The following is a 27,797-nucleotide window of genomic DNA, read 5'->3' as shown; positions in this document are numbered from 1 at the left end:
TAAAAGACCTGACATATTTCAATTAGTGTGCAATGAATCTAAAATATATGAATGTTAAATTTTCATCATTACATTATGGAAAATAATGAACTTTATCACAATATGCTAATATTTTGAGAAGGACCTGTATTTTCATATTTGAACATGCTGTAGAGCCATTTCTTGGAGCATTTCAATTTGCTATACATCAATACAACCCTGACATCCTAAATTTTAAAATTGTGTATATAATAACTCCATATTAACAAAGTAAATTGCTAAAAAGTACAATTAAGCACCAGAAAAATTAAAATCGTTGTTTGTTTTTGCACATATTTTTCTAAATACAGAAATATCATAGCTGTATTCCTCAAAAATTGCAATTTAAAAAAGTTGCACAAAACCCTTTCAAACCACAGGAAATTCATTTGGAGTGTGTCCATAACTTCATTTTTGAAATACACTAATTTTTATGAACAGAGACAAAAATGAACATAAAATGTACATTGTGAATAGTTTGTGAAAAGATAATATGTACATCAAAATAAACTATTTACAGAAGTGTAATTAAATCTCTAAGTGTGCCAGATACCTATGAGCACACATATATGTTCATAAGACCATCTTCAAACAATAAAAAGTCCAAAAAAACAACGGAAATGAATGCGAAAGTGCGAGCAAAGTTTACCGTGGAAAAACTACAACTCCCGGGGAAAAAAACACCCAGGAAATGACATCACTTGCGGTTGTTGCGGGCATTGGTGTGAAAGAAAACCATGTGCTAGTTCATCCACCAACGTCATCACGCATAATCCGACACTGCGGTCTGGATTTGAATGTTTGTTTTTTACGATTTGTTTTTTCACTGGATTTCTGCAACAGTTTCAGGAAAATAAAAACCGTGCTCTGGGACACGTGGTGAGTAGAATATTTAAGTTGAACTCTCCGGTTTCATTTGCAAAAAAATTAAATATTATTCTAGTTTATTTGGTCGCAAAGTGGTTAACAAACAAACCTTCTCCGTTAGAATATCTATACTAAGTATTAAAAACAAACTATCATTTTATCTGAGAGCTACAGGCTTGCAATAAGCAGGTGGAAGTTGTCACTTAAAGAAAAAGTTTGGAATCCATCCCGAACAGTGAAGCATACAGAGAAAGACACCATTTCAAACTGACAGGGTGGCATTTTTATTCAGTGTTTCTTCACAACATAGCCAGTTGTTAGTTCAAATCTGTTGTGCTGGGAAAAAAAAAGAATTTGGAACAACATATACATACGAATAAATCAACGTAAAGAAAATCAAAGTATTCACAACCACTTTTTCTTTGTTTTGTCCCATCCGTTATACAACACGGCATTCGCACAGGACTCCACTCACGCACAAACTAAAGGCTCAACAGTCCCAGAAACAGTCACGCCGCCGGTTCTGTCAAGCCGTTTTGGATATTCTTCAGTTGGTACAAAAATGGTCATTCTGACAAAAATAATAGTAGTATCTAGTGTGGTCATCCACCTAGCGTTCCCTCTCTGCTTTCAGTTGTACCCCCTTGTTTTATGTACAAGTGAGAAGGCAGTATGGCCGCATTGTTTGTAAATAAAGACATTTACTGTGATTTTTTTTCTTCTTCTCCCTAGTCATATAAAATAATATTCATCTGAGGTAAGAACTGAGACAGTATCAAAATAGTAAAATGATATTTTACTAAATGCACCTCATATTTCGAAAAGAAAACAACTACTGTCTGTGACAAAAGAGCAGCAACAATAGATGGTTAAAAAAAAAAAAAAAAAAAACAGGTCAGAAGCTGTGGTCTTCTCTGGCTTTCCTGTGTTTCAGAGCCGAGGCCAAGAATTAGGAGTTGGAGACATCACAGGTCTTTTCTCAACAGTATGAAGCTCTAAAAAGTTCTAGTAGTCCTCTTGAGAGGGAAATACATACAGCTGTGAGAGTGAAGCAAACATTAGCAGAGCAGCTGAATGACTGAATTCTGCCTGGAGTTTCCAACGTTTAAACTAGACTGCCTAGAGCTGTGGTGCCTGGGAAGATGTTCTGTGACGTTCACATGGTGATGTTAAAATAATAACCGTCTTCATTAGGATGCCAATATTTGTTCATTTCCATTAAACTGTCAGAGATGCACCTAAAACTGGTTGATCGCCCCCGACCCTAAATGAAAGTGCTACCAGGTTGAGCCGACAACTCTGCTGTGGATGCTGTTACTGAATGAAGAGGCATTGGGGTTAGCTGTTTCTTACGTCAGTGGAAGCAGAAAGATGTAAGAAGATAAAAAAAAAAAAAACGAGTTAGGATACAAATCTACATTCTCTAGGGAATACACAAGAAAACTGCGGCTAAAGTAAAATTAAATGTGCCAACTAAGCTAAATGTAACACAAGATGCTAAATATGACTTAAAATGTCAACTCTATTTTATTTAGTCTTTGTTCAAAAATATTAACTAAACCATGTCAGTCACTCCTCTAACACACAAACAGTGTGACCTAATATAATATAATATTTTATTTCTTACCATCAGAATTGGCTAAAATCAACAGTGACAGGTCAAAGCTTCACCAAACCAGAGATAGGTGCATCTCCCACTAACTACAGCCGACACTGATGGAGACGGCAATAAGGACGCAAGAACGTATCAGCCAGACAGAACAGAAAGCTCCTGTGGCTTGTTACACTAAGCCATGACTGTTAACATCATGCTGGAACCAAAAGAATCAGCAGAACTTTGCAGCTGGGGATGTACAGCCCGTGTAAATTGCGGAGGTTTCAAATTTCATGGGAATAAATCTATTAGTCACTACCAGCTGCTCAGCCTGGAAAACTCCCACTCAAATTTTTTTGAGATGTCACCAGTTCTGAACCCATCTGAAATCCCCTTCAACTCTAAAAGGTCAACAAGGAGACCCATCAAAGCCTGTAAAAAATGGGTGACTCTGAAATAAGCAGTTCAGAACAGGTGGAAAGAGAACCGAGCCGAAGGATAAATGGGCATTCACTTCGACAGCCGGCTTTGCCGACTGACTTGAGGCAGTGATACTGAAGGTTTGCTGACCAGCTCGACTCTACAACTACAAAAGACCGCATCCCACACCCACCTCTCTATTACAACACCCCCCCTACAGATTCAAAGGCCAGCCAACTTTGTGTGTTCTCAAATCCTTCCATCAACGATTGCATCTTCATAAAAGGACTACTACACAGTTGTTTAAAGGAAGAAAATACCTGTATACACACTGAGAAACACACGTATCAGGACAAACATTTAACATACATTTCAGCCCAGGAACCATAAAATGATAATCATTCATGAACACAATGTCATCATCTTCATACCAGTGAAGATGACTTTTGAGATGCATATATATATATTTTTTTTCTTTTACACCATCTTACACAAAAAAGGCTATGCATTACCCATCATGAAGATCTAAAGACGTCCTCCTGATTTCAAACTATTAAATAGAGTATTCATGCGTACAAAATGCTAAAATCCTAAATGGATACATATTTTCGAGATTCTGTTTTTGGGTCGGATCTTCATGATAAGAATGCACTATGGGCAACATAACGACACAGAGAGATGATCATTTCTATACCCTCAGCAATGCATCTGTGTTGGCTGCGTACATACTAGAAGTATAGTTTAGACTGTAATTACCAATTAAAAGCAAGAAATTGGGGAAAAAATATGACAATACCATCTACAATTACAGTTAAAGGGTTTGGGATTTACTGCTACCAAGGTGAAGCAAAACATTTTGAATAATAACGTATTTCAGTGTACAGCAGTATACAAGGATCATCAGTTCTTCCTTCACATAGAGGACAAAGCGAAGCTGATTCAAATTTGTATTTTTTCCTAGCAGTTTTGTACAGAAAGACATGTAGAAGCGCCACACTTTCAGTGAGCTGCAAAATATTCTGGCTAAAATTAAATTGTTGATGCAGCTGATTTGAACATTATTTTTACTGTAGATATTCTTGCTTGCCATACCTCGTACGGATATACTTTGCTTTCTTTTAGGGAGAATGGTATTTATCTTTAGAAGCCTGGTTCCAAATTGTTATTTCCTAAAACTTCCTCTGAATTGTGGAATTGAGAATAAATTTTCAGCAATCTTTAGGGGGTTTTTATATATTTGTTGTAACATTTTTTTGAGCTCGTCAGGATTTGGAAGAGAAGGGTTGTGTTAGCAGTGCATATCCCTCCATTTTTGATGGTGAAACTGGAGGTAAAAAGGTGAAGATCTGGGGGTCCAGGAAGACTGCACTCAGTGCAGCAGCTCCTCAAGCTCGCTTTCTTTAAGCTTGGCATTGTCTCTGACGTCATCAAATGTGTAGGTCTTCACAATCTTCCCGTTGTGAAACACGGTGTGCAACAGGTCCTGAAAAAGAGCGAAGAGGGGTAAAATAATGAGGTGAAAGGTGACAAATGAAAGAAGAAACAACTGAGGTCAAACTCTGCACTATGCAGGAAGGCATTTACAGTGCCTTATAAAATATTCATACTCATTGAACTGAAAATAGTACATAGTTGTGAAGTGGATCATTTTTTATATATGTATTTTTGCTGCACTTACAGTTTGAAGTCTTTTCCAGTATGTCTCTATCAGCTTTGCTCATTAACAGACTGAACTTTCTGGCTATTCTTCTTTGCAAAATAACTCAAGCTTAGTCAGATAATATGAATAGTGTCATTTTTAGGACATGCAACACTTTCTCAATTGGATTTAGGTCAGGACTTTGACTGAACCATTTAATCAAGAGTTTGCTTTATGTTTAGGTTCCTTCTGCTGGAAGGTGAACCGCCTCCCCAGTTTCAGTCTTATGCAGCCTCCACAAGCATGCCCAGACCATGATGCTGCCACCACCTTGTTTCAAGCCATGATTTGTGATTTTGGGGTTATGTACATTGTTACTATTCCACCAGACAGCATTTTGCATATAGGCCAAACAGTTGGAAAGTTACATTTTGTTCTCAACTAATCAGGAACAATTTACCAAATGTTTGCTGTGGCCTCTATATTGCTTGTAGCAAATTATAAACGGGTCTTCTTTCTGTGTTCTTTCAACAACAGGTTGCTACATACAGGCAAGGGGTATCAGAGTAACGGGGGCTGAATACTAATACATAACGGTTTCAAAAACCACGCCATCATTTTCCTTCTACTTCGTAATTGAGCGTTACCTCTGTGTTGATCTGTCCCAATAGAATACTCTGGAGTTTGTGACGGTTATGTGACAAAATGTACAAAACTTCAAAGGGTATGAATATTTTTGAAATGCGCTGCAGTGTGCAAAAGTGTTTGAGTGTGGGCCACCAAACTCACCACTCCATACTCCTCCAGATCTCCTTTGCCCTCCTCCAAAGTGACAAAATCTCCGCTTGGCGTCCGGTGCAAAGACAGCCGACCTTTCTTTGATCTCTTGTTGGGGTCAGCCACTGGATCCTTGAACACGTTCACCTAAGACACCACACACAAATAAACACACCAAGAATATATCAAATTATAGCATTAAAGCTTCAGGGGTTAAAGAACAGCTTAATTAGCAGTATCAGCGTATACTCACCCCCAGTCCATTAGTCACCACATAGCTGCATTTGAACGAGCAGTTGAGCAGATCTCTGGTCAGCTTTTGCAACAATGCTCCACCAGATCCAAAGGAGATGTTCTCGATGGACCACTTGTGTTGTTTCATACCCTCCACGATCTGTTGAAACACACCCACAATATAAACTTACCTTTTCAAACCTTAAACATACAGATAGCAATATAACCGAGCATTCGCACCTCCTGCAGTGTGTTGATATCAACTCCATCTCCTTGTATGACTCTGATGTATGGAGGCAGAACTTTAAAACCTTTAGAGTTCTCATGCGGAGAAAACTTTTTGCCCAGTATCTCCAAAACCTGTCAGTGTTAAAGAGATTATTCAGAACATATAGGTGGGAGGTTTGTTGGCTTGGATCTTAGTTGTATAAATATATATTACTTGGACGGACCTTCAAAACTGTATCAAGTGGGTTTCCTGAGTCTGGTCGAACAACCAGCGGGGCATCTGCGCTGCGGGTCTCTATCAGCGCTCGTAGGTCCTCTCCCCAAATCTTCTCACAGGCATTGTAGATGTCATAGCTGTCGCTGACGATAGACACAGGCACGTTGGGAAACTGCCTGATGATGTGCTCGAAGGCATCTTTTTCGTGGTCCTTCCCCCATGCTGTTATTGTACTGCAGAAAGAATTGCAGAACAGTCGTGTCATTGTTTTAAGCTTTAGATAGGTTGCTTTAGATCAAAGTGTATTCGTGAGTTAGAATTACCCAGTCAAAGTCCAGACCTAAATTAATTTAAGAATCTGTGGCAAAACTTGAAAACTGCTGGTCACAGACATCCTGTCTGACTAAGCTGGAGCTACTGTGCAAAAATGAATGAGCAGAAATATCAGTCTCCAGATCAGGTGCAGCCAAATCCTGTCCTCAAGAACTGCTGTCCTGCAGCTTTTAGATGTTACTCTGAACACCCGAACCAAAAGAACAACCTATTACCAGGCCTCTGCAAAACCAGATGACATACTAAGTAGTTTATTGACCTGGGTTGGATCAGGGGCACATCTTAAACATGCAGTACACCAGCTACTAATGACTGGCCACCCCAGGAATAGGTGTTTAAGAGGCAAGAAAAATGTCCCACAAAACTTGCAACTATCATAACAACCAAAGTTGGGTCTACAAAATATTATAAAAATGTTTCAATATCATGAATTATGTTCCTTCCACTTCCCAAATATGAGCTGCTAATTCCTGCTAAAATCACAACAAAATACAAAGCAGCATGCAGCCGCAACAGGACACAGTGTGCAAAGGTTTAAGGGCAATGAATGCTCTTCAGGTGTCTAAAAACGTACATTTCAGCTGCACCAACAGCTACTAAAACGAGGGCAATCTGTGCAGAAATGCTCCTTAAAAATTAAGCCCAACCCCTGATGACAAGTCATTTGACATTGATAACATGACACTTCTACAGACTTTCCAGAAGAGGGCAGAGTACACCATTTGGTAAAAACAAGAATTGACCTTTGAGATTTTATTATAGGTTGTTTGAGGCAGATACATTGTAGCTTAAAGTTATAAAACATTCAAAATTCTGCACATGGTCATGGTACTGTGTAAAGAAACTATATAGTTCGAGCAATAAGCAACTGAATTTGAAGTATAAATCTAATTCTAATCTAATCTATAAATCGAATAAATCTAATTTAGGTCCGGTTCAGGTTTTCTATAAAACTTTCTGGTTTAAAAGAATTAAACTTAATATAATTGTATAAGTTGGAAGACACTTGCTTGGTAACATAACTCTTTTAGCCCCTACTTTTAGTTTCCATAAGAATCAAAGTGGAATTTCCCAGCAACTCTTTCTAGTGATAAATAAATGAAACAGATTTTATGACTGGGTTATTACTTTGAAAGTCCAAGCCAATGACCCAGAATGCAACTGTGCAACAAAATGGGTTTCTTAGAATAGCAGCAACTGTCCTGGACGTGTGTTAAGACGCCAATGTGGGTAGCAACAAGTCCGAACTTCCAGCCAATCAAAGTCACGCTCGATCAATTAATCTGAAGAACAGGGTAACAAGTGTGTGAGGGAAACGGTAAATTAGCACCAACTTCAGTCATGCTGAGCTCATTTTGTTTCTGGGAAGTGAGATTCCAACAGCGACCATGTTGGTAGAAAAGGATTTATTAGGATAAATTTTCTCTTTTGTAAACTAAGTTGTCTTGAAGATGGGAAAACTGTTTTATAGACACGGTTTCTGGCTAAAATGTGGATTATTATATCTCTGTGGGAAACTGAAGATGTGTGTCAACTTTAGTGTAATAGATGTTTACAAGAACAAAATGCTAATGCTAAAAAAAATTTCCCATGATAGCAATAGCCAAATAAAATTCTAGCTGTTTCCTACTAGTCTTTAAAGACCAAAGCTGATGCATTTTGGGCCCAACTAATCAACAAACACCTGGGCGGTACACACCAAGTAGCAAGCATCATTAAAGGTTCTTTAGGAATATTTCCAGTTACATAAATAAAACCCTGAGAGAAGTGTTTGTTTACCTGTGCTCAGCAGCAGGTACTGAAAAGCCTGGCACTGGGTCCTTAGTGCCGTAGTACTTCTTAATGACTCCGATCCCAGCCACTGTGTCTGTACCCTTGAAGTTCACCAGATGGGCCGAGGCACCAATGCCAGCAGTCTGTGAATGACGAGTGATGATTAGGCATTTTCTTTAACACAGTACCAACTCTGATAGATAAACGGGTAAACAATAGAAGGATTCGTCGGGGTTTCAAGCTGAGCTTTGACCTAAAAGCTTAAAGCACTAGAACGTTTTATACGCTTTTGTCAGCTTTCTTTGAATTTCTGACTATGAAGTAACATTTTAAGGAGACTAGAAGGCAGTTAGAATGGAAACTTTTTCCAGGTTTAAACCTGTACACTGAGCTCTGTATGTATTATATTTCTCAGTTAAGCCAAGGGTGACTAACTCCAGTCCTCAAGGGCCGGTGCCCTGGAGATTTTACACGTGTCCAACTTAGCCGATTATAACAGCTGAAATACTTCCTTAGAACTTCACCTAGCTCCGACTGAGGACTGGCTGTGGACACCAATGGTTTAAGGTATATTACTTTGCAAAAAAGTGGTCATAAATTATAAAGAGTGGGAATAATAAATAAGTTCTCTCAACTTTTTAAATACAGTATATGTACTCAAAAATCTTGGTAGATAAAGGAAGACAATTTTAAGGTCAGCTTCTTTCATTAATGAGGGCACTAAAATTGAAGTCCAAAGAAGCACAAACAATGTAGTTTTTTATGTAAAGGGGAAACTATATTTCCTACCACATGTCACGAAATGTCTTGCAAGAGAGAGAGAGAGAGAGAGAGAGCTAGACTTTCAGTAGATAACAAGAAGGCTCCATGGGGTATAGCGATTTGGTCCATCTATCTAAAAGTGTAAAAATTGATCTCCGGTTACATATTTGATTCTTAAATCGGTTGCATACCTCTTGTGAGGACACACCCCTGTAGCCAAAGTCATGTAATTTATACTCTAGTCCATCCAGGTTCCCAGAGGTCTCCATGAGGTACTTGGCAAGGATCTTCTTCTGCTCTCTGGAGTTGGTCGCCACTGTAATTGGGTACCAGATCTGAACAAGAATGGTCTGATAGAATGGAAAAAAAAAGGATCAGTTATTAGATTCCTTATTGTTTGTTACGTTTACAGCTGTGAAGGTTTTAAATTTTAAAGAATCACTTCCTCTCATTTCTCACATCAACAAGCAGAATAAAAATGCCAGGTCTTTAAAAAAGCAAAATCTTTTTCCAGCCTTATGGTAACAAGAACTGCTAAACGTTTTCCTAAGTAACTGTTCAGTCAATGTCTGATTTTCCGGTATTCACTGGAACTAAAGCCTAAAACCAACAGGCTGAAAAGGGAGGAAAGCCAAGAGCACTTTCACACAAGGCTAACTGTGGGAAAAATACATTCCTTGATGCTTCATGCTTCAATACCAGAATCAATCATTGCATATGAAAACAAGGGGCTTATGTCTGGAACATTGCCTGGGAAATATCAAAACCTACAGTTGATACAATGTGAACCATGGTCTGTGTCTGGATGGGTTTTTGTTTATGTACTTCTAAGCAAATGCTGAAAAGCTCCACGTTACGGCTCAGATTTGTTATCAAAGGATTTACAGGTGTTTATTATCAAATTCTGCTTTATGGAAACTCTGGTTTGGTGTTATAAAACAATTCCAGTTGGTCATCATCCCCCAGTTTACCCCAAAATGAATGAGCGGTCTCATTTTTTAGTTCTTTGTTTGTGCTTTGAACTTTTAATTTTAGACGAACACATGACTTCATTTAAATTGATGGATATCTGTGGTCTAGACGTCAACACTACCATCTGTGACAATAGGTTTCACCAGCTGCAGCCAGGGTTGCCGGATATGATTGACACAGACACAACGCAAATGTCAATTATACACTTGACATTAACCAATATAGTATACAGTGTTATTTAATTAACCAATAGCTATCACTGAGTGATGATATCAAGTTTGACAGATTTTCGATAGAACAGCACAAACGAAAATTTTAACGCCACACACCAGCGCAAATGAAGCACTAACCGTTCAGCCTAGTTGCCTGAATTTTTTATGTGGATGGGGTGTCAGCTCCACTCAGCTGTTGAACAGACACAGTGGGTGAAGAGAGCGTATGAACGAAGACATGCTTTGTTAAAATCCATTAACTAAATTTTTAAGGAAGCAATCGAAGACGTGGAATCTCGGAAGTAAATGAGCTATGCAGGTTATGTTATGCGAAATTAGTTGGCAGCTCTATACGTTGTTTTTTTGGCCACTGAAACTTTGTTCTCTTCAAATTTTCTAATGCTAATCCTTCCAAACAAACTATTAGACAAAGAATCCAACACTTTGGATCATCCAGACAGCTGGGTTATATAACAGTCTCTTCCTCTAGCTCAGCTCACTTGTTTTATATAGGATTTAGGTCTAGGGATTGAGAAGAATATGGAGGAAGGTTGATTTTGTGACTGGGGAACCATTTATGTGTTGTTTTGGACTTATGTTTTTGATCTTTATTCTGCTGAGCCAGACCCAGTGGTTCTCAGGACCTGTGGGAAAAAGAAGACCCCCATAGCATGACTGATCCTACACCATACCCAACATGGTGCAGGAGGTACTCTTCCATTTATTTTTGCTTTATTTCTTGACAAACTCACCTAAAATGTTTGTTGTCAAGAAGCTTAATCTTAAGTCTCTTCTGACCAAAGCAAAGTGTTTCCCTTAAAGTTCCAGTAGATCCAAATGTTTACATTTATTACAGTAGGACTAAGATGACTGGCATTTCTCCCAAAATACCTGGCTATATAAATAAACTCGACTTGACTTGGTGAATGTAGATAATTAATTGGTCTTATAGTAACCTGGTGAAACCAGGGTGCCTTTTATTTCTGTAGTTCTCCAACAGTGGGCCGTGGAGATGTTTTTATTTTCTTTACCATCCTCCTCACTGTGCTGGGTGGCAAGAAAAACCTGCTTGGACTGACGATAAACGAGTGGGAATGTTCATGGCTGTTGTTCCACAAGTTCTGATGATCCACACCGTACCTGCATGACCAGTTCTTTTGTCTATGGAAGGGCCTAATTTTTTGTCTAATTTCCAGAAACTCTTGATAAGCTTAAATAAGTAACAATTACAGAAGCAAAACTGCGATATTTTTTTAAAAGAATTGTTAAGAGCGCAAAGAAGTCGGTGTTTGGTTATTTCTAAAAGGAAATTATTTCTTTGTGTGGAATTTCCTTCCTCACTGAATAAATGTACAGCAATTAAAGTTTTTTGGTGTGAACTTATGTCAGAATGGGTTCAGATCAAAAATGGCCTTTTTGTCAACTGAGCTAAAGACTAAACAACACATTTTAGCTGAATGGGTAAATCAAGTCATTTCGTGTATGTTCCATACTGTCAGAGGAAACAGGGCAGAGCTGCTGATAAATTATGGGCTTGTGATTATATAAATGGGGATTTCATATGTAGTCTGGACAGAGCCTTAGTAATTATCTAGATGAACTAGTTGAGCCTGCGTTTTTAGATCAGTGAAGGTTCTGAATCCCATCTGGAAAATGCATGATTTCTGCCGTTTATGAGTGTGACCAGACAATTTAATCTTAGCCAAAGTAGGGCAGCATAACAGAACTTTTAAAAACACCAGAAAACCCATCCATGTACGGGAAACAGCTCGACAATCCCTGCAAACACTGTGCAGCTTGTTCCTGCCCTACAACTCTCAGCAGGTCACACGCCTTTTCAAATATAAAACATCGTATGGACTCGTGACTGCCGGGGGTAAGGCCAACGCCCACACAAAGACGGCTGCCTAGCCTGGTATCCTTAACTTAATTTTAACCTCACGTGGAATCACAACGGCAGAAAAATGGTCTTCACACATTCCAACCTGACTTAGACAGTTTCCCGAAAAAACTAAGAATAATGAAGTAGAGAAGGTGTTGGGAATGAGGAGGTACTGAGAAATAAAGAGGAAAAGATAATAAGGAGATACTGAAAGATGTTACAAAGGGAGCGCAAAGATAAGCAACAGAACAGGAACAGAAAGAGCGAGAAGCACTGAACCAGTGACGCGAGCCAAGGACATCAGGATGACCGCTGAAGCTAAATTTGCACCAGCCATGAATAATGACCCGATGTGGGAGAGCATGGGGGGTCAAAAGTGTATTTATACAAGAAAACACACTCATTAGATGTGTGTGTGTGTGTGTATATTAGTGTGTTTGAATGTTGTCACAATGCGTTTATTCACAACAGTTACAGTGTGTGTGTGCAAATATGGGTTTGTCTTTCAGGGATGACCAGCTTTCTGAATGTTACCTGTTTAAGAAATCTGTGTGAGATGAGATACGAACAGAACGTTGTGAACAAGTGAAATGGGCATTAGAGGAAGGGAGAGATTGAATGTTCGTCATGCTGCACAAAGTGGGTTCAGCCAAGTCGCTGCTCAACCGCCTGTTCACTGAGCATGACACATCTGGCATGTTTCTAAAACCAGAGCTACATAGTTGTGATTCTGTGCAGCTGATTATCAGTAAGCAGGGAGATCAAGCTTCACGACAAGTCTTGGTTCGATTAAAAAAAAATATATGTAGAAAACAAAAATATAGACGTCACAATTTCAATAGTAAACTCTGAAAAACTATAGAGTGGAAGGGATAAATGAAGAGGTGGAAGGAAGGAAGGAAGGAAGGAAGGAAGGAAGGAATCAGAATCAGCTTTATTGACAAGTTTAACATCTGTATGCTGTTGTTTTGTACTCTATTGAATGTTCAACAGAGAAACAGCCTGGGGGAAGGAACTGTCTCTGTGGCGGCTGGTTTTAGTAAACAGTGCTCTGTAGCGGCGGCCTGAAGGTAAAACTCTAAACAGTTTATGTGCAGGGTGTGTGGGGTCTGCAGAGATTTTTGCAGCTTTTTTCTTGACCGTAGACCTGTATAAGTCCTGGATGGAGGGAAGGTCAGCTCTGATTATTCTCTCTGCAGTCCTGATTATTCGTTGCAGTCTGGACCTGTCCTGTTTTGTTGATGAGCCAAACCACACTGAGATGGATGAAGACAGGACAGACTGAATGATGGCAGTGTAGAAGATGACCAACAGCTCCTGTGAAAGGTTGAACTTCTTGAGTTGCCTCAGGAAGTACAGTCTCTGCTGGGCCTTCTTTCGAACAGTGTCTATGTCTCAGGTCCTCAGAGATGGTGGTTCCTAAGAACCTGAAGTGGTCCACGGCCGATACAGTGTTGTTGAGGATGGTGAGGGGGGTGTATGGGGGTGGTGTTCTCCGAAAGTCCACCACCATTTCCACAGTCTTGAGTGGATTCAGTTCAAGGTAGTTCTGACCGCACCAGTGTACCAGCCGATCCACCTGCTGTCTGTATGCAGACTCATCACCGTCCTGGATCAGTCCAATGACAGTGGTGTCGTCTGCAAACTTAAGGAGTTTCACGGACGAGTCCGATGAGGTGCAGTTATTTGTGTACAGAGAGAAGAGGAGTGGGGATAGAACACATCCCTGGGGGGCACCAGTACTTAATGATCTGGTTCGGGAGAAGATGCGTCCCAGTCTCACCTGCTGCTGTCAGTCTATCAGGAAGCTGTTGATTCACTGACAGGTGGAGGCTGGGACGTTGAGCTGTGTGAGCTTCTGGTGGAGGATGTCTGGTATGATGGTGTTGAAGGCCGAGCTGAAGTCTACAAACAGGATCCTGGCGTACGTCCCTGGGTGGTCGAGGTGTTGCAGGATGAAGTGTAGACCTAAGTTGACAGCATCATCTGCCGACCTGTTTGCTCGGTAAGCAAACTGCAGGGGGTCCAGCAGGGGGCCTGTGATGTCTTTCAGGTGCTTCAACACCAGCCGCTCAAAGGATTTCATGACCACAGACGTCAGGGCTACAGGCCTGTAGTCATTTAATCCTGCGATGGTGGGTTTTCTTGGGAACTGGGATGATCGTGGATCGTTTGAGGCAGGAGGGGACCTCACATTTCTCCAGTGATTTGTTGAAGATCCTCGTGAAGATCAGAGTGAGTTGATGTGCGCAGGCTTTCAGTCATGATGGGGAGACGTTATCAGGTCCTCCAGCTTTCTTTGCTTTCATGCGCTGAAAGAGCCTGTTTACATCTTCCTCGGAGATCTTTAGTGCAGGCAGAGGATCTGATGGTGGGGAGTTGGTTGTTTTATGGGAGGAATTTGTTCCTGAATGGGATGTAGAGGGGATGATTTGAGGTGTGAATGGCTTCTTGTCATGTCTGCAGTAGAAGCCATTCAGACGGTTGGCCAGGAGATGACTCTGTTCAGGATGGGTGGAGGGGCTCTTGTAGGCAGTCAGGTTTCTCAGACCAGTCCATACAGCTGAAGTGTCACCAGTAGAAAGGCTGTTCTTAAGCTTCTCACTGTAGCTTCTCTTGGCTGCTTTTATCTCTTTTGTTAGTTTGTTCCTGGCCTGCCTGTACCGCGCCCAATCTCCACTGCTGTGAGCTTCTTCCTTTTCCCTGCGCAGATTCCTGAGGTGTGGGGTAAACCATGGCTTGTTATTCCCAAAGGTGCAGAAGGTCATGGTCTGCACACACATGTCCTCACAGAAACTGATGTATGATGTCACCACATCAGTTAGTTGGTTTAGGTCAGTGGCTGAGGTTTCAAAAACAGTCCAGTCTGTGCATTCAAAGCAGGCCTGTAGCGTCTGCTTTGATTCCTCAGTCCACTTCTTAACAGTGTGAACCTTGGGTTTGGAAGCTCTTAGTCTCTGTCTGTAGGTTGGGATGAGGTGGATTAGATAATGATCCAAAAAACCCAGAGCAGCCCTGGTAACAGCATGATATGAGTCCTTTAAAGCTGTGTAACAATGGTCCAGTGTGTTTTTGTCTCTGGTGGGACACTTAATATGCTGTCTGTATTTGGGGAGTTCATTTGAGAGGTTTGCTCTGTTAAAATCTCCCAGTATTATGATGAAAGAGTCAGGGTATTTTTTCTCCAAGTCTGTAATCAGCTCAGCAAGATGTTTTTCAGCAGCAGAAGTGCTGCTGAAAATATGAGCCGATTATTATAAACGAGGAAAACGCTCTCGGTGAATAAAACGGTTTACAGATTATGGAAAATGACTCCAGATCTGGACTACATGTTTTTCCAGCACTTTTACGTCTCTGCACCAACCTTCATTTATATAAAAGCAGATTCCGCCTCCTCGCTTCTTCCCCGATAGCTCCGCGCTGCGATCCGCTCTGAACAGCTGGAAGTCCGGCATCAGCAGTGCGCGGTCCGGGATGTTTTCACTCAGCCATGTCGCGGTGAAGCAGAGAACCGCTGATCCGCAGAGGTCCGTGTTTTTACCGGTGAGGAGAAGCAGCTCGTCCATCTTGTTGTTGAGAGAGCAGACATTTACCAGGTGGATTGAAGGGAGTGGTGTGCGAAGTCCTCTTTTGCGGAGCTTTACCAGCACGCTTTCCCCTTCTACGTTTTCGGCGCAGGATCCCATATAGAGCCTCAGCTCCGCTTGCCAGGAGCTCAGTGAACCTCGGATCGATGAAAGATGGTGAAAAAAACCCAAGAGAGGACTCTCTGATGTTGAGAAGTTCCTCTCTACTGAATGAGACCACAGGATTGTGGCTCGAAAAACATAAAAACACACAAAATACAAAAACAAAGAGAGAGCGAAGCTCTGAGGCTGCCATCGTCAGCGCCATCTTGATAAACAGCAAGCAAGCAAGGAAGGAAGGAAGGAAGGAAGAAAGAAAGAAAGAAAGAAAGAAAGAAAGAAAGAAAGAAAGAAAGAAAGAAAGAAAGAAAGAAAGAAAGAAAGAAAGAAAGAAAGAAAGAGAAGTTAAAAGATCTTTATGAAGTAAATGAAGCAATTATCTCTGACAGCTATATGACTATATGTCAGCTTTAGGAGGAGGTGAGCATGATGCCAAAAGAAAGACTTGATGGCTTTAGCTTCACCTTGCCAAAGATGCATTTGGGCATTACTGTTGTGCCTAGAAGCTGTAGTAACAGTGTAATGAGAAGTGAAACTTACTGCGATTTTTAAGACAGAGCAGAAACTAATAAGGAGTACTCCAGTAACATAACGCCACATTTTATGATTAGATATGAATCCAGTATTAAAACACTAAAGGCAAAATCAGAGAGCATGGACTTTTATAAATGATATTTTGATAGAATACTAAAAAAATGAATTATTCAAATATACTAATTTGCACCAAAATCTATACAAACTGACCCAGTCCCATTAGCCCAAATTGTTGCACTTTTTTCCAGCAGCCGCGCTGCAATAACAGAGATACTGAAAAGAAAATGCTGAACATTGCCACAGGCTAGCTACACTAATGTTATATGGTAACACTACAAAACTGGTGTTTGAGAGTAACTTAAAAAGGTCAATAAAGCTTCTGAATTTGCAACAGTTAAGTAATAAACCTTCTGGACGGCACAAGCCTATTTAAATACTAGCTTCGAGGACGCGGACAGCCCAATGATGGGGTTCTGCCAGTCTCCTGAACAATCCTTTCTAACTACGCAACGCTCCGTTCTACTGTGGAAACTGTAGATCAGCTGACAGCTACTAAATAACAAAGCGATAGAGCTAACCAGTGCACCTCCCTCCATTTCTCCTGCAGTTAGTTGTAAAGGCGTTGGATGCTAATGTAGTTAATAATGACACAGCTAAATGGTGGAGCCTGACTGAAGCTGACAATTAGAAAAGAAAAGACTAGGAACCTGTAGCAGCCTACCCTGCTGTTGAATACATTTGTTTACACTGTAAAACAATATGTTTTGTATGTGCCAGATCCATGTCTGTTATGAAACACAATTTATTTTAGTGTAGAGTTTGAAACCCTACCTTTTATTATAGTTTACAAAACCAGACAACATACACCTAAATATGTAATATATGAAAAACTCAGCAAACGCACCTCCACCCAGTTAGTGAGCCAGTAGCATTCAGGATCTGTGCTCTCCACAGTGAACAAAACATTGCCTCGAGGAATGACACTTCCTTCTGGTACGGCCTTGATTTCAATGGGAAGATGGCCCTTGTATTTCTGCCAACACAACAACAAAAACAAATGTCTGAGTCAGATGTGCAGTATTATTTTAGCTTTGCATAGATGATTAATGACAACTGCTAATGTTTCTGATGCCGTAAAAACAGACAACATATGCCCTGAAGACCTGCTATGAATTAAACATCCTCCACAGCTGTTGAATATGCCCAGTGTAAATGTCATTTATAGATTATCAACAGTTAATACAGGAATGATTTTTGGTTAACTGCAGACTGGGGAAAAAAAAAGGAACAGGACCACCGAAAAATGACTAATAATATGTGGCTAGGTGTTGTCTCTCCAGGGTCCTGAAACTCATCTATGCAAGTCTTTTAGGCCTTTGTTACACCTCAGTCCAACTTTAATCATTTAAATTTGAAAACAAATTAGAAAAATAATAGATTTGAATACATTTTTTGTTGGAGTCTGAGGCAGAAAGAGAGTGGAGGAGAGAGAGAGAACAAGGGCAAGGAAGGAAGGATCAAAGGAAGAAGGGAGTGAGACAGAAGTGGCGAAGGAGAGAGGGATGAAAGGCCAAAGGGAGGAAAGAGTGCAGGAAGATAAAAAAAGGAAAAGAAGAAAGACTAGAAGGAATCAAGGATGGCTTGATGAAAGGAAGGAAGGATGGAAAAGGGAGAGAAGGAAGCAATTTCAGAAAAGGGGAAGAATGAGGCAAGGTAGGAAGGAATGATTAACAGAAAGAAGGGAAAGTCAAAAGAAGAAAGGAAGTTTGAATGAGTTAATAAAAAGGAATGGATGAAGGAAAGGTAAACAAAAGGAACGAAGAAATGAAAGAAGGGTTAGCAGAAAAAAAAGGAAGGAAGAGGAGAAGGAAGCAACACAAAAAAAAAAAAAAAGCTAGCGGGTGTAAATTTACATCATAATTTACAGGTCCTTCTCAAAATATTAGCATATTGTGATAAAGTTCATTATTTTCTATAATGTCATGATGAAAATTTAACATTCATATATTTTAGATTCATTGCACACTAACTGAAATATTTCAGGTCTTTTATTGTCTTAATACGGATGATTTTGGCATACAGCTCATGAAAACCCAAAATTCCTATCTCACAAAATTAGCATATTTCATCCGACCAATAAAAGAAAAGTGTTTTTAATACAAAAAACGTCAACCTTCAAATAATCATGTACAGTTATGCACTCAATACTTGGTCGGGAATCCTTTGGCAGAAATGACTGCTTCAATGCGGCGTGGCATGGAGGCAATCAGCCTGTGGCACTGCTGAGGTCTTATGGAGGCCCAGGATGCTTCGATAGCGGCCTTTAGCTCATCCAGAGTGTTGGGTCTTGAGTCTCTCAACGTTCTCTTCACAATATCCCACAGATTCTCTATGGGGTTCAGGTCAGGAGAGTTGGCAGGCCAATTGAGCACAGTGATACCATGGTCAGTAAACCATTTACCAGTGGTTTTGGCACTGTGAGCAGGTGCCAGGTCGTGCTGAAAAATGAAATCTTCATCTCCATAAAGCTTTTCAGCAGATGGAAGCATGAAGTGCTCCAAAATCTCCTGATAGCTAGCTGCATTGACCCTGCCCTTGATAAAACACAGTGGACCAACACCAGCAGCTGACACGGCACCCCAGACCATCACTGACTGTGGGTACTTGACACTGGACTTCTGGCATTTTGGCATTTCCTTCTCCCCAGTCTTCCTCCAGACTCTGGCACCTTGATTTCCGAATGACATGCAGAATTTGCTTTCATCCGAAAAAAGTACTTTGGACCACTGAGCAACAGTTCAGTGCTGCTTCTCTGTAGCCCAGGTCAGGCGTTTCTGCCGCTGTTTCTGGTTCAAAAGTGGCTTGACCTGGGGAATGCGGCACCTGTAGCCCATTTCCTGCACACGCCTGTGCACGGTGGCTCTGGATGTTTCTACTCCAGACTCAGTCCACTGCTTCCGCAGGTCCCCCAAGGTCTGGAATCGGCCCTTCTCCACAATCTTCCTCAGGGTCCGGTCACCTCTTTTCGTTGTGCAGCATTTTCTGCCACACTTTTTCCTTCCCACTGAGGTGCCTTGATACAGCACTCTGGGAACAGCCTATTCGTTCAGAAATTTCTTTCTGTGTCTTACCCTCTTGCTTGAGGGTGTCAATAGTGGCCTTCTGGACAGCAGTCAGGTCGGCAGTCTTACCCATGATTGGGGTTTTGAGTGATGAACCAGGCTGGGAGTTTTAAAGGCCTCAGGAATCTTTTGCAGGTGTTTAGAGTTAACTCGTTGATTCAGATGATTAGGTTCATAGCTCGTTTAGAGACCCTTTTAATGATATGCTAATATTGTGAGATAGGAATTTTGGGTTTTCATGAGCTGTATGCCAAAATCATCTGTATTAAGACAATAAAAGACCTGAAATATTTCAGTTAGTGTGCAATGAATCTAAAATGTATGAATGTTAAATTTTCATCATGACATTATGGAAAATGAACTTTATCACAATATGCTAATTTTTTGAGAAGGACCTGTACAGTTTTAAGGCACATCCCTCTATGAGTCATGCAGTTCCTTACCTCCAAAATGTAAGTCCAGCCCTTCACATTAAAAACATCATCCTGGAAATGTTCCCTGTACACCTCCTTTGCTTCCTGGATCTTCTCCGGGGTCACGACCTTTCCTGAAGAGGGGGAAAAAAAAAAGAGGGAAAGAATGATGTAGGAGGGAAATATAAGATGGAAATCCCAGCACAAGTCATCATCGTGCTAATCTGCCGTTTACTGCTGTAATAACAGAGGCTTCCTGCGCCTGCTGACAGGGCATTTTATTCAGGATCACACACACAGACAGACATGCTAAACACCTAAACACACATACCATTACAAGTCTGATCCTGTAATATTATTTGACTGCTACACTGATCTTCCTGCTAAAAACTAGAAATAAAGTTAAACTGAATGTGGAGATGTTTAACAGGTTTTTTTTTTTTGTCAGTTTGCCTTCTTTACATGCATAAACGATGAACCCCACTCTTGGTTCTCTGAGGTTCTTCAACAGCCGACCTGATCACTGAGCAAGGCGAGACGCTCTGTAGAGAAAACACGCCTTTCTCCAACTAACAGTGAGGGGGCAGCTGCGCTTCTGTCTCATTTTCTCTCTGTGTTCTCTCTCCCTCTCACCTCTGCTACCACACCATGAAATCCTCTAAAGAAGCAGGAGGCAGACGCTTTCTTTCAACTTTCTGTCTCTGCTGATCTCCGCTCGTGTCTCTCAGGGATTCTTGCAAACATCAGACTTCACAAACCTCAGTTAATTAGATCCTGCAATATTTTCCTGCCTTGTTCAAGGTTGCTTTTGATTAGCTTTTCTTCACTATTTCTGTGGTAGCTTGGAGTTCTTTAATAAATATAAGGCGTATCTTAGGCTTCTTGCTTTTCAGGTGAATGAAAAACACTTCCTGGACCTGCCATGTGGAATTGTCTTCGGACATCCCAGTAAAAAGATACTTACCTTTTAAGTATTTGTGAAGGATGTACTGTAGGCCGTAAAAGACAGTTTTGTCATATTTGACTTTTCTGTTTTTGCTTGGATCTGTCCTCTTCTCGCGACACTCGAAGTAGGAGTACACTTTACTCGTGTTAGGCGGATACTGTTTGTAATGAGTAACCTGTCGACAAGCACAAAAAAAAAAAAAGACACAATTTATTAAAGTCGGCGTGCAGTAACCGACCTGCTAAACACAGCCAAGACAAAAAAATATGAAGACATCAAAGTAATTTGCTCATTGAAAAGCTTTAAAATACAGATCCATGAAAACAAACTGTTACAGTGCCTTACAAAAATATATGCTTTTTCACAAATTGTTGCATTTCAACCATAAACTTTGACCTCCTGTAGGGTGATTTTGTGTGGAAGACAAACACAAAGCAGTGAATAACTGTGCGGTGGAAGGAAAAGGCAACTCTATCCACTTTCCCATTAACAGACCAACTTCCCTTTCCCTGCTGGGGAAAAACAAATGGATCACCACAACACGATGCTGCCACCACCATGCCCCACAGTAGGGATGTTGTGTTCAGGTTTGTGATCACTATTAGTTTTCCTCTGCACATTGTCCTGGTCCCATTTAACCAGGGCAACTTCTTCCACATGTTTGCTGTGTCGTCTTACTTGCGGCATTATTCTGGCTGCTCTTGCATGACTAACAGTTGCCCTTTTTACGCGTTCTCCCACCAGAGCTGTGGATCTCTGCAGCTCTTTCAGAGTCTCCTGAACCCAGCTCATGCAGTAATTGGTGTAGATATATCACATAAATCCCAATAAAACGCGTGGAAGTTTATGATTGCGATGTCAGAAATGTGTAGAAGCTACTTATACTCATGCAAAGCTGATTTCCTGTTCCTTAGAACAAGCCTTACCTCATGTGTCAGTCTGTTGTGTTAAATCAAGTAACTTCTCACAAAAGTGTCACAATCCGGGCTAAAAGTATCGGACTCTCAACCAGAACTCGTTCCTCTCCCTCCTGCTGCCCTGTTGTTCATTGGGTGAGTTTTATGTGCTTCATGTGGGATTTTCGAATCTCCTGTCAACTTATCCCATTGAACAATCACCGTCCCAACTCAGTGGTGTACAGCAAAGTAAACAGTCTGAGACATGTCCGGGCATGTATCAGAAATAAACTGCAATGAGACTAAAAAATAAAGGATACGCTCTCCCAAAACAAGAGAAGCTAAAGCGTCAGTGAGTTACAGCCATCTGTGTGTGAATCAAATCTCGAATGAGTTCAGAAATGTCCTCGGGGTACACTGGGGCATTTGATGAGTTCCCCCTCATCACAGCAGCACAGAATAAAATTATGCTGTGTCATTGCACTTGCAGCTAAATAAGGGAAACTACTGTAGAGTTTTCAGAGAATAAATGAAGGAGCCAAATATTGGACTCAGAGTCATTAAGCAGTAACTAGCTTTTACCCCGACTCAGAGTCACAGATTTATCCGTCAGGTCGACTACAATCTCCGAAGAATAAAATAAGACAAGTATCTAATTTTGCACATAGCAGGTATGTAAGAGATGGGGAGTACCAACGCAGCTCACAGGCCCGTTTGACATGCAGATAAATGTCAATGAACTACTATGTTTCTTTGACCTTACCGGACGTCCTTTCCTCGGAGCTTTCAATGACTAAAAATAAAGCCGGGACCGTGAACATGACACTGGGCTGGACCACGTGAGCTCATATTCTCCTTTATGTGCACTGATGTTTACCCCTACACAGCGTTTTATAATCTAAAACCTAGAAACCGGATTATCTGACAAACACGCCATCATCCAGGCATATTAACCATTTATTGCCAAACACAACAGGACATAAACAACAAGCAATTAGCTAACAGAAGGGAGGACATGTTAGCCTACAAATCAGACTGCATTTAATGGTCAAGTTAGAACCTCCTCAATCGGAATGACTTTATTAACCTTAACAACTGATAAAGTCTTAAGTCACATGAGGTGCTGCCTGAAACAATTATTATATATTCTCTACCATCTTGTAATCTCAAACAGGAACTAGCTAGTACCCCAGTGTGTAATCTACGCTCCGTATGGATGTAGCTGCAATGTGAAGGCCTCTGAAGTTTTTAGAGAACATTACTGAACACATGGTGTGTCAATGCTTGATCTATAATCACATCGTAGCTTTCAGATGAGACCAAAATCAAACATTGCCATTACAATGTTTCACTCTGCGGATGGTGTGCTCAGGAAGATTCCTGTTAGTTCTCTGCCTCACAGTGGTTTGCATGCGAATCATGGTGGTGGCAGCATCATGCTGTGGGGATTATTTTGTTCTGAAGGGACAAAATAACCGACCCCAACATACAAAGCATTCGCAGGTTAATCCAAGCATACCTGTTACTCCTCCAGTTCTTTAATTCCAGTTTCCACCTCCACGCAGGCCGTTTTTAAGGTGTTGTTTTCAATTACTTCTAACTTCGTGGTCGTGTATTTTTCCCTGGATTAATAGGTCTGAAGAACGTTATATAAATTCTGTCCCATGGCCTTAAACTTGGAACTGTGTTTCATAAAAAAAAAACGTTTACATAAGGACACACTGCACACCTCCAATCTGCAATGCTGCACCAGACTTGTGTATCTAGACAAAAAGCAAACTTAGCATTGCAGCAGAGTTTCAGGTATGCAGTTTCAGTTTATTTTACCAGCCTAATAATAAAAGCATGCTGCCTGAATGGTTGAATGTGAACTTTAGCTTCTTCGGGCTATTTTCTCTCTTGCGGATTTGTAGTTGGAAGATATGCAAATCCAAGCCTCTTTAGCTGAAACAACAACACGTGCAAGTAACTTGTTATTCTTTTGTATAAGAGCTCAAACTGATCCCAAATAATCCCGAGAGACTTAGTGTTTAGCTTTGGCATGACTCAGCAAAATATTTGATAGGGCATTAATCTTAACTTTCCAAGGAACGAAATGCTAATCTGTTTCCTTGTTCATCGAGCAAGACCAAATGCGAGTTGAGAATAAAGCGTTAACTTTACCCCGAGGTTTTAAAAAGCCATGGTTTCAACGTGACAAAAATGTCCTACCATAGACTTTCAACTACTGAACCTCCTTTTACTTAGATGCCTGAGAAAGTGAGCAGTTTTCTCCCACTCTTTGGATGGTTATGTAGCGCAGCGATGCCCCTCCTCACACTGCCAGTCAGCTGGCTGAGAGAAGGCTCCTAATTATTCCCTTGCTTAGAAGAAAGACAAATTCCCGTTTGGAAATATTTCCAATCATGTAAAACACAGATGGTCACGGTGAGGAAGCTAATAAAAGCACCACCCATCGGTCTTACTACGTTTAGCAAACTACAAGCAGTATGTCTGCGAAGCAGACCTGAGCCGAGGCGCTGACTCACTAACCAGCTAATATCAGCTTGCTATACAAAACAGCAAAACACTGTATATTCCTGCGCAACATGCATGAAAACTACAACTACATTTAGTTGAGGTTTATTGCATATTTGTGCTTAGGTGTATGAACCAATGAACCAAAATCACAATAAGAAAAAAATAATAATTACATGTAGCAACCAATATCAACAAGTTTTTATTTCAGTAACTCAACTCACTGAGTGAAGCACACTTTATAGATTAAAAACACAGGCTGATCCTGACTAACGCCTAAACATTCAAAAGGTCGCATCAGGCACAGAATGTGTTCAGGTTTGCAGGAAACCCTGAGTGTCTAGGGGCAATAAACCCTTTCACCGGGGTTTATTGCTTCTCTGCATTATGGGGCTTGTAGTTTTGTCAGAATATAATAAAACCTGAAATTCCTCAACCAGACAACACTACAAATCACAGAACATACAAAATAATAGCGATTAAGGAAAGCAATGCAATAAAGTACAACTGAAATTTGTATTTTTAATTTTAAACAAAGATTTAGTTAATTAATTTTATTTATTATTTATTTATACCTTGCGGAAACCATGACTACATTTTATTTTATCAGCCACTGGAATGCAATTATGCCCCACATTTATGTTTTTTTAAATGTCATTATATGTTTCCATCATTCAGTAAGTATCTCATACAGGCCCATGCGTATTTCTGGTGGTATGCTAACCTTTTGAAATCATTCATCAGTTTCTATATGCATTTACATTTCAGCCATCATATGACGCTGTAATCAGGTTAATCTTGGTTGAGTATGGGTTTCCTTTCCACACAAATGAAACTGAAAGCGTGTGGGGCCGGCCCATTTATCTATGTAGCAATCCCAGCATAAAGTAGAACCTGATACCAATATAGATCTTGATCATTTTTTGAGTACACACGAGACAATTTATGTTTAAATGAAGTTAAACATAAATCGAGTCATGTCACATGGGTTATGAATGCTTGTTTTCCTAATTAAAACATAACACATCCAAACAACGCTCCCTTTTCATTACTTTAATTCAGATAATAAAGTATGGTCTTATCTAGCTGCTGCTTATTATGATTTATGAAATTTATGTTTGCAGGAGTTTGAGTTTCAACTATAGGAAAAGAGAAAGCCAAACCCAATCCACCCTACACCTAGCCTGAAACATATTCAAGATTCAGAATAATAGCTGTGATTATTTACTACAGTGACAAGAGGAAATAATATATTGATTGCTTCAGTAGATATTTAACCCACCAGTCTTCTTAGAAAAAGCCATGCTTAAAAAGATGGTAATAAAACAGCATTACATTTACACTAACATTAATATTATTCCTTGTTAAACAGTAAATCCTCATAATTATGCCATTTTTATTCCAGTTATAGCAGAAACCGACTAAGTGGTTTTAATTTAGTGTGAGCTAACCTCATGATGAATTCATTTATTGAAACTACAGTTAAAATAATTCATTCATAACACAGTTCACAGGTGATGAATATTCAGACAAGTTTTGTCTATGCTATAAAACCCTTCACACATTTGAGATTCTTCCGCTCTTTGCCCTCTTATTAAATGAACATGGAACACTTTTAAATCAAGGTTCACTGTGTCCGCATACTGGCAGCTGCAAACACCACTCTGACATTTACCCAATACTGCTTTTTAATATCATTTTCAGTTTATACAAGGTTACTGTTTCAGTTTCATTAAGTTTGTGACCACAATGCTGCTTTTTTCTACCCAATGCAGATGACATCAGCCATCCTACTCTTCAGCTGACCTTCTACATTCAACAATTTCCTGAAGAAATTCGTTACACAGATGCACCTTTAATACATTAACAATGTATGCTTCAAGACATAGGATATTTTTTACCCCCTTTCACATAGTGACATTCAAATAACAATGTCTCTATATCTGCAGAAATTGGAACTACATTTTCCAGATGAAAGAGAATCCCAGCAATCTGTTGGCCTGCTTCATGTTATCAGACAGATTCTAGTTCAGTAATTTCATTATGATCCTTCAGTTCTGGGGTAATCGGGTATGGTTATGGCTAAAGAAACTGAAAGTAGTTGTCCAAAAATGTGATTAATCACCATTAATATATAGGTTAAAAAAGGGGAAACATGACTCTTGTACATGGCAACCACTGGCAATAAAACATCACACGCACATTTGGTCTGTGTACATTCTAATTAAGAGCCGGTGTTTATTGCTCCCTTTTATTTTGCCATTACAGCCTCCACTCGGACGCTAAGGAGGTTGAAATTTTCCGAGCGGACAAAAAAAAAAGCGCATGACTCTGGACTCAAGACAACCACTAAAACGTAATTGCGTATCTCTTTTAACTTTCAGTTTTGTTTTCTAGAAAGTCGCTACTGGTTAATGTTTCACCCGGCGTTAAAGAGAGAGAAGGACTTTGCCCAAGTGTGGTTCGTTCATCCGGACAAATCGTAAAGCACTTGCTAGCTGGTGGCTAATATTAGCTTCTTTTTTTTTTTTTTTTACATCAATCCCCTCTTTCAACTCCCTGCGCTCTCTGTAAGCTAGCTGGCTAATTCCGCTAGCTGAATACAACCGTGACCAGCAGAGCCGGTAGGGAACCGACTCAGTAAAAGCAGCGGACATCCAAGGTGGAAGCCCGCTAACTCACAGAGCGATGCTTCCTATGTGGAGCTCTATCTAGGCTGTACCGGTGCTCTCCTCTTCCAGCTCACTTGGCCTGCTGTAAGACGAAAGACACCGACCACACACAGCAGCGTGATGGCCTTGGGTCTGGTGATGAAACCACCTTGACTTGTTCCAATTTTCATCCCGTGCTCATCCCGCTCCCACCAGGCCTCCCCTCCGAGCCCATCGTGGATACCATACCTTGTATGAGTCGGTCGCTAGCAGTATATTGAAGTCGGTTTCTCTAGGCTCCATCTTTTCCCTCCTCGGTTATGAGTCGCCACTGTCAGTATGTTGTGTTGCGCGCCCTACTGCTGGAGGTACTAGACACAGGAGAGGAAGGACAAGCCACGGAACCGAGCGGGGGAAGGGGCGGGCGCTGTGTCGTCACAAACACTCCGGCGACTCTCGGCTATATTCGGGGGTCACTCCGCTTAAAACGAAGATCGTGTATATTTACAACAACAAAAAAACTCGGGGAAACATTTTTTTTTTCTCCTATAATCCTTGGAGACAGTTTAGAAAAGGAAATACCCTTCTTCTCCATCTTGTTTCATTTTATATAGGCAATGATATTTTTAAAAATGGCATTTTCAATCACCTAAATTGGCAAAGATACTTAATTAAACAAGTGGAGTATCAAAGTCTAAAAGTTCAGCAATTGAATAAATCAATGAGCAAATACATGAATAAGATTAACTCACCAACACTTAATTTAAGTTCTTCGAAGGAACATCAGTATATCAGCACTAGTACACACTGTCAAGTGAAATACCTTATGCCAAAAATTAAATCATCTCGACATAAAACATGCGATCATGTCCTAAATTTCAAAGCTAAGGAATTCCGAATTACTTATTAAAACTGATAGTCACCTTCATTGACTTTTATGTTTGTGTGTGTGTCTACATACAACTGAAACCAGACATTTAGGTACACTGTATAAAAAGACAAACAACCTTTGTTTCCTCACTGTCTGACATTAAATGTTTTTTTGTTTTAGGTCTGTTATGTTGACCAAAATTATTTCCATTTGCTAAACGGCTGAATAATCAA

The 27,797-nt window shown here is 40.4% G+C and overlaps 1 protein-coding gene across 1 annotated transcript; it reads right to left on the bottom strand.

Annotated features, from left to right (window-relative positions):
* Nucleotides 1-1,145: 1,145 nt before the first annotated feature.
* nampt1 (nicotinamide phosphoribosyltransferase 1) lies at nucleotides 1,146-27,107 on the bottom strand. Its single transcript, XM_047389300.1, has 11 exons — nucleotides 26,943-27,107; nucleotides 20,648-20,804; nucleotides 19,714-19,817; nucleotides 17,053-17,181; nucleotides 9,054-9,212; nucleotides 8,107-8,243; nucleotides 6,002-6,227; nucleotides 5,790-5,909; nucleotides 5,569-5,709; nucleotides 5,328-5,462; nucleotides 1,146-4,382 (listed from the first exon to the last, which is right to left on the bottom strand). The coding sequence occupies exons 1-11, from the start codon at nucleotides 26,994-26,996 to the stop codon at nucleotides 4,269-4,271; spliced, it is 1,476 nt and encodes a 491-aa protein (XP_047245256.1). The 5' UTR covers nucleotides 26,997-27,107; the 3' UTR covers nucleotides 1,146-4,268.
* Nucleotides 27,108-27,797: the final 690 nt, after the last annotated feature.

Source organism: Girardinichthys multiradiatus, chromosome 17 (assembly GCF_021462225.1).
Source record: "Girardinichthys multiradiatus isolate DD_20200921_A chromosome 17, DD_fGirMul_XY1, whole genome shotgun sequence".
NCBI lineage: Eukaryota > Metazoa > Chordata > Actinopteri > Cyprinodontiformes > Goodeidae > Girardinichthys > Girardinichthys multiradiatus.
This window is presented reverse-complemented; position numbering and strand designations above follow the sequence as displayed.

Coding starts and splice junctions, on each gene's coding strand:
- nampt1 (XM_047389300.1), bottom strand. CDS start 26,996: ATGGAGCCTAGAGAAACCGACTTCAATATACTGCTAGCGACCGACTCA. Junction 19,818..20,647: donor CCTTCACAAATACTTAAAAG/GTAAGTATCTTT, acceptor CCCCCTCTTCAG/GAAAGGTCGTGACCCCGGAG. Junction 17,182..19,713: donor GCTGGACTTACATTTTGGAG/GTAAGGAACTGC, acceptor TTGTGTTGGCAG/AAATACAAGGGCCATCTTCC.